The sequence below is a fragment of the Chenopodium album genome, chromosome 15, assembly GCF_948465745.1.
Source record: "Chenopodium album chromosome 15, dcCheAlbu1.1, whole genome shotgun sequence".
NCBI classification, from domain to species: domain Eukaryota; kingdom Viridiplantae; phylum Streptophyta; class Magnoliopsida; order Caryophyllales; family Amaranthaceae; genus Chenopodium; species Chenopodium album.
In genome coordinates, this window is record NC_137848.1 from 1,678,206 (window position 1) to 1,690,431 (window position 12,226).

The window sequence follows — 12,226 nt, forward strand, 5'->3', positions numbered from 1 at the left end:
TATTTAATACTAAGCTATAAGGAACATGATTCTTTGAAGAGCAAATTCCTTTACATTAGGAGTTAATTAATTACCCACTAACAATTTGAAGCACATATTCCAACACAAACCCGTGCTTCAAGTTAGATTAGTGGCTATATAATATTCACATTTGACTTGTTCTCACATCAATTTTGTTGGTGCACATTATCATGAATGTCTTACTTTCAAAGTACTTTCTCCGCAAACTGTACCTGTTGCACATATCTACATATCTACAACATTTTTTTTTGGACTTTGTAAAGCACTTCTCTTCACCATGATTCTCTTAATCATCACACACTTCATTTTTTTTCATATTAATTGATAAGTGTTTGAGTAAAATGTCTAATGAATTAACTATGTGAATAATTGTTGTTGTAAAAGAAAGAAGATTGGTTAATTTAAAATTTAATGGGTACTATATTAAGGAACAAAGCTTGGTTCCTGAAGGCTTATGCACCATCCTTATTGGTGCATACTATATGCATTTCATTAAAAATAAAAAATAAAAAAAAAACAGATGAACATATTATAGAAATATAATGAATATATGATTACGGTTTAAAAAAACACATACTATTAAATGTTATGAACATATATATACATATAGTGAAAAAAAAAATACTATTAAAAAGTAGGAACATAAACCTAAAGTGAAAAGAACACATGGTGAAATAATGTTCTTTATCTCCATGTTCTTTGATTGTCAATACAATGTTATAATGTTCATTGTTTACTTTGAAATGTTCTTTGAATTTTGTCTTTAGAATATGGTGGTTGAACAATGTTCATTACATTATATTATCATGTTCTTTACAAAACAGTTATATGTTTATTATAAAACAGTTGTATGTTCTTTACTAAACAGCTATATGTTCATTATAAAATAACTAGATATTCATTCTGCCTTTAAAAAAAAAAAAAAAAAATGCACCAAGCACGCATGCAGGAAGAAAATTTCAATTAAGAAATAATTAGAATGCAATCTCACATAAGTGTACATATTAAACTCACCTTTAACATGACTTACATGTCACACTTAATCCTATCACTTTTAAAATCAATTTTATTTTGTACGCTCAATTAAATTATTGTTCTACATCTACCACAATTGTAGTTCACATTTTTGTTATTGTAAATGTAGTACAGTGAAAACTTAGTTTCATCCTATCACTTAACATGTCGGTACTTGGCCCTAGCTAGCATAAGCAACAAGCTAACAACTTACATTCTTATCTGGTGACCACTGGCAAACGACCTACGTTGTAACCCGAGGGGCTCGTGCTACCCCCTGATTAAATAATAGTGGATGCGAGTCACAAATTTTTTTCCCTATAAAGATTAAATAATAGTGGATGCGCGCCACAAACTTTTTTCCCTCTAATGCATAATACATTATGCTAGAAGTTTCATTACAAAATAATAAAATTTAAATGAATTAAGTTTAATAATAATATTTTCAGTTTTCACCAAATTTACTTTGCTTGGATTTCATAATACGTACTAATATATACCCTTCATATTTTATTACTTGCTTTATTTGCAATTTTTACATTATTCAATTAACGTCTTTTTGAAAAATGTGAAAATGAGGGGTTATTGATGGATCAGATAAGCAAAATTAAGTGCCAAGACTGGCACATCTCTAAGGCAACCAAAACATGCTTAGAAATTTACAACACAAAGTAATATACAAGTACTTGGAAAACATCGGCAATAGAGGATTAAATACCTCATCCTCTTTGAGTTGCTTCATGATAGAGGGATCCATGCACAACTAAATACTTATTCAAAACTTCTACCAACTATTGATTAAAATACCAAGAATTAACTCAAATTGTCGAACAAAGTGTGTTAAACAGCCACATATAATTAATAAGAAATTGAAATTGGTGCATCCCAAGATTTCTCTTTTAATTTCAACTTCCCTACGAAGGTGGTTACTTTGGTAATCATGGCTACACAATTCACCAATTTAATACCCTATTCCATTTGATAGCCGAAAATAAACTCATGAAATATACTCATGATTTCTAATTCCCACAGTAAAAATTCCATTTTTAGCAAATCACAATTCTATATTTCTTAACCTAATTCTGTTCAAATTAAATGCCCAACTCAACCATAAATAAATAAAAATAAAAAATAAAAAATAAAAAGAAAGCAATGGAAAGAAAATAAGAGAACGATGTTGTACCTAGCGTGTAAATGAGTTGGATGGATGGTGAAGTAATGCTGAACGGCGGAAATTATGACATCATCCCACAGTAAACCGGCAATGGTGGAGGCCGAAAGCAATAAAAATTGATCCGGACAAAGGGGAATTTGCACCCTATCATTTCAATGTGGTTCTTGCCTTTCTTATACTGTTAACTGTTTAGTGCTAACAAAAATAAATTGAAATTATTGGGTGTCAATTGTCTTTTGTCGGGATCAATTATTGGTTTTTTTATGTGAAAAAAAATAATAATATTACGTACACAACTTTTTAATTAATTGTAAGGGACGAGTAATTAATACATCCATGTTTAATTTGTTCTAGTCACTGTCGTCAAGTTAAATTCTCGTGGAGTGATACAAGATCGATGCATGATAGTTGCCGACATTAAAACTTCTATTTTTAAATTTAATCTGTGATTTGATCAAAGCAAGATTAGCCTTAAGTCTTAACACTTAGGATGACATCATCAGTTTTAAAGTTTTTGGTTTTAAGACGAGACTTTGTTTTTTTTTATGCATTTAATAAGAAGACGAGACTTTGTTTTTTATAATCAATCAAACCTACTGTACATTCAGTTCCATGTTGTCACACACTCACACCTCTTAGTAATCTTTTAATTAGTTTTGTCTTCTTTTGCTTAAGGATAATCATATGTACACAAGTGTTGCTAATCAAGTAATCAGTGATTATCCTTAAGACCTTAATGAATGATTTGCCTTGCTATTTAAAAAAAAATATTCTAAAATTTCTAATATTTAATCCATTTAATTATATCCCTGTCAAAAAAAAAAAAAAAAAAAAAAAAAAATTAAAAAAAAATAAAATCCATTTAATTATATGAAAAAGTTTGTAAACGGTTCGATTTAGCAGCGGTTTGGTTCATAAACGGTTCGGTTTATAACCAGTTCGGTTTTTAAATGGTTCGGTGCAAACGGGTAGCAGTTTGCTAACGGTTCGGTGTAAGCGGTTTTTTTGCCAGTTTAAACGGTTTCGGGTTGGAACTGGTTTCGGGTTAGATACGGTTCGGTTCTTTTTTGGTTCGGTTTTCTTTCAGTTCGGTTTATATTCGGTTCGGTTTGTTAACGGATTCGGTTCTTATACGGTTTAACATTATTCGGGTCGATTCGGTTTCGGGTTTACTAAAATACGGTTCGGGTCGGTTTTCGGTTTCAAAAAAATCGGTTTTTAATCGGTTCGGTTCTCATTTGGGTCGGTCGGTTTCGGACAGTTAAACGGTTTCGGTTTGAAATTTGACAGCACTAATAATATTAATTTACAGTTTAGACTCCACTTGCCGCATTGTTTAAAATACAGTAAGGTTAGTTGTGCTTAGTTTACCTTAATTTTGCTTACTACTTTCAAATCAGATTAGAATTTTAAAAAATAAGTTCTTATTTAATTGTTAAATGTCTTTAATCTCGTGATATCGTAAAGGAAAATTTTATGACAATCATGTATTAAAGTATGCTACATAATTACGAATCTAACAAGACCCCACTTTATACATATAAGTTCATATCATATTAGATGAGCAAAAAGAAACGAACAAAACATAGCCTAAATCTTATACTTCATATGTGGCAAGTCACATAGTGTGACCACATTTGGTTATAAGAGTAATTATCACTACCTCCGTTTTTTTTTTTTTACTTGACACGTTTTGACTTTAGCACTATTCACACACTTCCCTTTGACCGTGTTTTGTGATTTATACGTAATGAAAAATATAGGCATGTGGGGTCTTATTAGATTCGTCAGAGTATATATTTTCATAATATCAACTTTTTATAATTTTTGCTTATCGGTAATTAAAGATATATACCGTTGAATTTGTCCATTGGCAAACGTGACTTAAAAAAAATGTGTCAACTAAAAAGAAACGGAGAAAGTATTTGTTATTATGAATAAGTTCAATTATTCATATTAGTTACCATTTTATTTGCCTATAAGAATATCCCCCAATTTATTACGGAGTACACGGGTAATATCAATTAATTAAAAAAAATGTGACCCATTTGTTCGAACATTTGAGCAACCTCTTTCCTTTTTTTTTTTTATACTATTAAAAGAAAAATCCCACCTTATTTACTAAAAGAATAACCTCATTTTTTTCATTGCAGGTAACCCCTTTATCCATCAAGGCAAGGATCTTTTTGCTCATTTGATAGGAATAAACTTCTGTGGACCTAATTCACAAAAATATTATTGTGAACTCGAGACTTATACGCACGCAACTGACTTTATATAGAACATAGTGATCCTACTTTTAACAAAGTAACCTTATTTTTAACGTAGCAACCTTTATTAAAACTTGTGTGATCTTTATTATTATGAACCTAAAGTACAATGTTAGTTGAACATAGTGACCCTAATTTTAACAGTATAACCTTTATTATTCATATATAAAATAAAATAACCTCCTCTAGCTTTTAATGGCACAATGACTTTTATTTCAATATAATAACTTTTATTTTAATATAGTGACCATTTTTTTTTTTTTGTAATAAAACAACCATAATGTCTCTAATATTATTGGTCCATAATAAATTAGTGTGAATCGGGTCTATATAAGATATTGTACATTTGATATACTTCCTCAGTTTTTCTTTTATTGCACCATAAAGACTTTGACACTATTTAATTACATAATCTTCTTTGACAATCTTTTGTGATTTAACTGTAAGGTCTTGTGGAATATAGTTAGATTCGCCTTAATATCTACTTGTTAAATATTAATTTTTTTTATAATTTTTACAAAAGTATAACTAAAGATATTAATAACCAAAGTAATGCATTGACAAGCATGAAATCACTCATGGTGTAACAAACAAAAACCAAAGGAAGCATATTTTTTTTCTTCTTTTTTAAGATTTGAAATAGATAATATATTGATTTTTTTTTGATTTTTTTTTAATTTTTTTTTTTTCTTTCTGAAGATATATTGATATATATTGATCTGGTGTGAATGTCGCCACGAAGAGCTTGGCTAGTTGCCTCAAGCAAATCGCTCGGGGATAGGGGTAGGGGCCACTTACTTACAGGCTCTTCCTATAATTAAGTTTAAGAGAGAATGATAATAAATTTGTACGTAGCTTATATATAGGCTTTGAATAATAATAATAGTAATAAAGTTGTAGCTTTAATTAATTTAAGAGAGAGTGCTAATTACTTAATTGTAAGTTTTTAGTTGTAAGAGAGAAATAAAAGTGTATGGCGTCTACTCCTGGTATCTTTTCTCACTGGCCGTGGGAACCTCTTGGTAACTTCAAGGTGTACTCTCTATTTTACTACAAGTGTATCTTTGTCATTGCTATTTATTGCTTCATATTTGTTTCATTTTTTATAATTTTTAACTTCATGATATATATATGTATATAGTCATTGCTATTTATTGCTTCATATTTGTTTCATTTTTTATAATTTTTAACTTCATGATATATATATATATATATATATATATATATATATATATATATATATATATATATATATATATATATATATATATATATATATATAACACTTTGTATTAGGTATTCATTATATATTGTGCAATTCTACAACATTGAAGTATTTTGCATGACCTAATAAGAACACGTGGCAACCAAATAGTATTTGACTATTTGGTCGGACTGTATCTCACAATCTTAATAATACTAGTATAGCACTCATGCGATGCAAGGTTTACAAATTTTAATACTTATATATAATCATTTCACAAAGATTTAAAACAAAATTATTTAATACTTCGTACGAAGTATGTAACATTGAATTTTCTTATACGGAGTATTATAGTTTTAATCATATATTTTTAGTACTATCAAATAAACCGTTAAATATGATGTAGTATTTGAAAGCAATTTATTTCTTCTTCTTATATGTAAAGACTTAATAAATAAACCAACACGCTTTTTCCCATCTACAACCTCTGTCAACACAAAAAACTTGACATTTTACTTTTGAAAATGAGAATTTTTATTTCCCTATATATATATAGGATGAATAAGTTTATCCCAAACTCTATTTTATTTCGCATATATTTCATTCACCCGTAGAGAATATAAAATTTGAAAGGGTTTTCTAAATTTTGTCATTAAGATTGTTGAATTTCTAAGGTATGCCATGCTTTTTTAAAAGAATAAATATGACTTTTTTCTAAAGTATATTTAGTTTTTAGTTACTGAGATGACTTTTTCTAATATATTCTAAAACCATGAGTATGACTTATTTTGGCATAATCCTTAAAGATCCACTGTCTTTTAATACAGCGGAGAATATATTGACATATTTTGGGAGTAGTGCATGTGGACGCATAAGCCCTTTTGTGTTTTGGAAACACATTGGAGGGCATAATAGTACGTATTTCGACATCTATAATAGTAATTTTTAGGCTTATAATGGTTTTTTTTTTTTTTTTGTACTATTGTACATGTATATAGTACCTTACAGATTATATTACAGATTATCAATTATTTATCAATTATTAGTATTATACGGGTATCTCACAATGGTATAACATTTGATACAACATTTACATATTTATCGATTATTTGTACCATTAGAAAAATATTTATACCATTACACCATGTCATCATTCAATGATACTATTTACCTATTTAGCGATATTTTATACTTTTGTTAATATTTATAATTGTGTCATCCTATATGTTGCAAAATATATAGGGCCTATGCACCAAGAGTTTTCCTTATTTTGGCATACAGTGGAGAATATTGACTTACTTTAATACTGTATTCTAATACCAGGAGTATGACTTTTTTTAAGGCGTCTACTCCTGGATGTTACATCTTCGTTCAAAAAAGTCTAATCAACAAAATTTCATCGTTACAAATATAAAATAATCTCTAACTAGTTGATTTAATTGTATGGGTTGAAGTATGTTTTAGTGGCACCAGGGATTATTCATAGCATATACTTGTACTTAGCGAGATCGGATGAGAGAAAACCATTTTATCTCTTTGTGTTCTTTTCTATGCTATGGAGGATGCTTCACCAGCAGCTATGGATAAGTCTGTCTCGATATCGAACAGCAAAAGGCAACAGCCTTATTGTCGATAGGAGTATCGACTTTGAGCAAGTTGACAGGGAAAGCAAATGGTAACGTAATTTATCATCCATATTGTTTGTTTTTTCTTGGCAATAGTATCAATAATGTTGTTATTTGGTTGCTCCATAATGTTCGATCTAGATAGTAAATTATTATTAGATGAATCCAACTAATCATAGAGTAATCCCATGGCTTTAAAAAGTGATTAAACAAACACTTTTCTCTTAACTTGTCTATATACGACAGTTACATGTTTATATAATTTTTTTTTTTTCCCCGTTTTTCTTTGTATAAATGTGACACGTTTATGTTATGTATGTGGTAAATTAAACAATCAGGGATGACCAGATTCTGCTTAATGGGATCTTATTCTATATTTCATATTGGGTGCTTGAGGATGCAAAGAACATGCCTTTATGGAGAATGGATGGTCTCCTTCTAGTTTTCATACTTCATATTGGTCCTGTTGAGTTCCTCTACTATTGGTTACATCGCGCTCTACACCATCACTTCCTTTACTCTCGCTACCACTCTCATCACCATTCTTCTATTGTATCTCAACCCCATACTGGTAAGTCGACACGCACAAAATCATTGTATATAACGATCAAACATCTTGGAATATACATATATGAATCAAAATAAGATTAATTAATGTTGAGTTGTACGTACTGTTATATCAATTGGAAATAGGTGGAGTAACCAATTCAACTAGACCTTATTATATGTTACTCATCATATTATATATGTTTAATCTAGGACAATATTTTTTTGTTTGCAGCTGTGATTCATCCATTTGCTGAACACATAGCATATTATGTTATCCTTGGATTACCATTGCTGGTAACCACATTCATGGGAACTATCTCTATAGCTACTGTGGCGTTGTATCTCACTTACATCGACTTGATGAACAGCATGGGTCATTGCAACTTTGAGGTCATTCCGAAATGGGTGTTTGATATGATTCCTCCACTCAAATATCTCATGTACACTCCCTCGTAAGTAACTTAACATGTACAATACAATTCTCGATCTATTTTAAAAGGAAATTTGTCAGAAAGGTCCTTTTATATAGGTCATTTTGTTGTAAAGGTCCTTTTATAAAAAAAGGTGGCACAAAAGGTCCTTTTATCGCACTTAGATTGTGACGAAGGTTCTTTGATCGGATTCTGGCAGTTGACCTTTTTCCGACCAAACAAATTCACATGCCTTGCATAAAAACCCATTTTCCCCCTTTTTTACCTTTCCCTTTATTAAACCCTAATGTCTTCATCGTCAACCTCAACGCGAACCCTATTTTGTGAAAAAAAATCATCAAACTCCGATTCTAGTCTCTCACATTAAAATTGAAGACAAATCAAACCAGATGAGGAGGGAAAATGGGGACAGGGGAAAAAGGATTATATTTTAACTGGTCATATACAAGACACATGACTTTTTTTAGCCGGAAAAAAAGTCAATGGTCGGAATTCGGTCAAAGGACCCTCTCCACAACCTAAGTGTGATAAAAGGATCTTTAATACCATTTTTTTATATATATAAAAAGACCTTTACCATAAAGAGACCTACTTTAAAGGACCTTTTTGACAAATTTTTCCATTTTAAAATACATAAAAGTAATAAGGCTCTATTTTCTGGTTTTACAGGTATCACTCTTTGCATCACACCCGTTTCAGGACAAATTACTCTCTTTTCATGCCATTCTATGATTACATCTATGGAACAATGGATGAATCAACAGATATAGTTTATGAAATTTCTCTGAAGAAGCCGGAAGATGTTCCGGATGTGGTTCACCTTACGCATCTGACAACTCTGCAGTCTGTCTACCATCTCCGGCTTGGGTTTGCCTCCCTTGCCTCGAACCCTTTGAACTACAAATGGTACATGTGGCTAATCTGGCCTCTCACATGCTGGTCCGCGCTTATAGCTTGGGCCTACGGTAGGACATTCATCATCGAAAGAAACACATTTAAGAAGCTTAAGGCAAAATTATGGATTGTGCCATGCTTTAAGAAAGAAGTGAGTAATTATTTTCACTTAGCCATTTGACATTATTTCTATATGAGTGACATAAAATGGAACTAACATATTTTATGAGTGACATAAAATGTTATTTTGTAATAGTACAACCTTTAGAGGGTATTATGCAACCTTTAGGGGGTATTATGAAATAAAACAACCTTTCCTAAACATAAAAACCAGCGAAAATTTGATTTTGTCTCATTTAAAATGAACACTTCCTAAAGGTTGTATTATTACAAAATAATCCAAAGGTTATATTATTAAAAATGAATGGGTCAAAGGTTGTATTATTTTTGATAGCTTTAACTTTTATTATTGGATATTTGGTGTAGTATCTTTTACAAACGAAGCGAGATGCTATAAACAAGTTGATTGAAGAAGCCATACTAGAGGCAGAGGATAAAGGAATCAAAGTAGTAAGCCTAGGACTTTTAAATCAGGCAAGTTAATTAAGTTATGATTATTATTCTTTGATTTTATGTTATGTTATTAAACCAATGAAATATATATAGCCAAGTTTTATCTTCTGAACACTAACTTCTCAGGGGAAAGAGTTCAATAGAAACGGCGAAATTTACTTGGAAAAGCACCCTAACCTCAAAGTAAAAGTGGTTGATGGTAGTAGCTTAGTAGTCGCGGTGGTGCTTAATAGCATTCCCGTGGGAACTTCCCAGGTTATGTTTAGGGGTAGGCTGTCGAAGGTTGCTTATTCCATTGTTTCGGCGCTATGTCACAAGGGCATCCAGGTAGTAAATTTGTGCCTTTTATGGCCATGTACTGTTGTAGTAAAACTCCATTAATATCCACATTATTGATGTGATGAATTTCAAATATATGTGTACAATTAAGTATATGAAACTAACCTATATTTTATATCATATTTAGGTTACTACCATTAGAAAAATTGAATATGAGAAGCTTAAAAAGTCTTTGACAACAGAAGATGGCTCCAATTTGGCTCATATAACAAACGGCTTTAATCAAAAGGTATGCTTTTGCTCTTTCAATCTTCTAATTTGTATAATCAGAAGGTAGCATGCATGCAGACTCCAAATATGTCTCCGAACACATGCTTCCTCCGTTCTAGTAATATTATAACTGAACTTTTACACTATTCATCACGCTTGTTTGACCACATATTATGATCATGATTTATACGTAAAGTAAAATATAGTCATATGGAGTCTTGTTAGATTTTTCTAGTAAAATACTTTTACAATATCAATTTTTTATAATTTTACTCTTTAATTATAGATATTTAACATATAAAATGTGTTTTGGGATGCATAATTATACCGTTGTTGCTATATTTATAGAACAGAGGAAGTATATATAATGGCTACGAACCAATAAATATTTATGTAGTGGAGCATATAGTATGGTCCGACCAAATTAAAGAACACAAAGTCTTATATGCGGCTGGCCACACGGTGTGGCCATCCAATATATTTTAGTGTAATAGGGGTTACTTGGTCAATGTTAAAGGGGTTACTCATCAGCGTTATAGTGTTATACTAGTTACTCGGTCAGTGTTACAGAGTTACTTGGTCAGTCTTATAGAAGTTACTCGATGAGTGTTATAGTGTTATAAATGGTCACACGGTGTGACCATTCACACACAAAACGGGTTGATTAAAAAATTATACGCGTGGATACTAAATTCTTGTGACCAGTACGTAAAATTTTTGTATTCTAATAGCCTCTGAGATGATATTTTTTTTCTCTTTGATGCAGGTATGGTTAGTCGGAGAAGATTTAACGAAAGAAGAACAGTCTATGGCATCTAAAGGAACTATATTTGTTCCAATATCTCAGTTCCCTCCCAAGAAAACAAGAAATGATTGCTTCTATCTCAACACACCATCATTGGTGGCTCCTAAATCATTCGGAAACTTGCATTCTTGTGAGGTTTGTACAATCCATTATTATTTAATCACCTTAATTGAGTATTATTTCCTCAATTGAAGCTCTTAACTGCTTGTGTTTTGGGTGTACGCGTACATATATGCGCAGAACTGGCTGCCAAGAAGTGTGATTAGCGCGAGGCGTGTGGCAGGAATTGTACATGCTTTAGAAGGATGGAATGTGAATGAATGCGGTGATGAGATTTTCGACGTTGAAAAGATATGGGAAGCTTCCCTTCAACATGGATTTCTTCCATCCAAGACATTTGCTTAGCCATATTAGCTCAAGAGTTTAATGTATTGACGTATATCGTGACTAATTAGTCCATGAATATTTGCTATGTATTGTGCAAACTTCAAATTATGGAGATGGAGTCGTAATAACTCATGAAAGTATTATATATATATATATATATATATATATATATATATAATTGTTGCTAATTTAAGAGAGCAGTCCTCTACAGCGGTCGTTTGAAATATGACTATCTTATTATTTAATGATAAACAATATGAGCGATTTCACATTATAAATTGGACACAATTAGTATTCTAATTTCTATAATGCAAATATAATTTTTGAAAATTTTAATCCAACACCAAATAAATATTTTTCGAGAAACTATAAAATAAGAGTAAAAATTACATAAATAAAACTAAAAATTTGATAAATTAAAAAAAATGATGATAATAATATTTTATAGCAAAAATAGAGTAGTATAATTAATTACTTGGATAAAAATACGTTAATTTTGAACTATATAATCATTAAAATATTATTATTGTCATATTTCAAACGACCACTATAGAATTTTCACCTCTTGTTAAGAATATATACTAATATACAGTATATTATATAAGACTACCTTTGACCGGATTTTCACCACTGATCTAGTTTTCCGACGTTGACCCACAAAATACCTCGAAAACCACCTGTTTTCATCCCCAAAACAAACGCACCCCGCTAAGCTGAAACCAGTCTCAAA

The 12,226-nt window shown here is 30.8% G+C and overlaps 1 protein-coding gene across 1 annotated transcript; it reads left to right on the forward strand.

Annotated features, from left to right (window-relative positions):
• The first annotated feature begins 5,452 nt into the window (after positions 1–5,452).
• On the forward strand, positions 5,453–11,514 carry LOC145581531 (very-long-chain aldehyde decarbonylase CER1-like). The gene is made up of 10 exons (XM_081638535.1): positions 5,453–5,512; positions 7,138–7,358; positions 7,647–7,879; positions 8,090–8,309; positions 8,958–9,333; positions 9,669–9,776; positions 9,882–10,082; positions 10,222–10,323; positions 11,071–11,244; positions 11,350–11,514. Exons 1-10 carry the CDS (start codon positions 5,453–5,455, stop codon positions 11,512–11,514), a joined length of 1,860 nt encoding a protein of 619 aa, XP_081494661.1.
• The last annotated feature ends 712 nt before the right edge of the window (positions 11,515–12,226 follow it).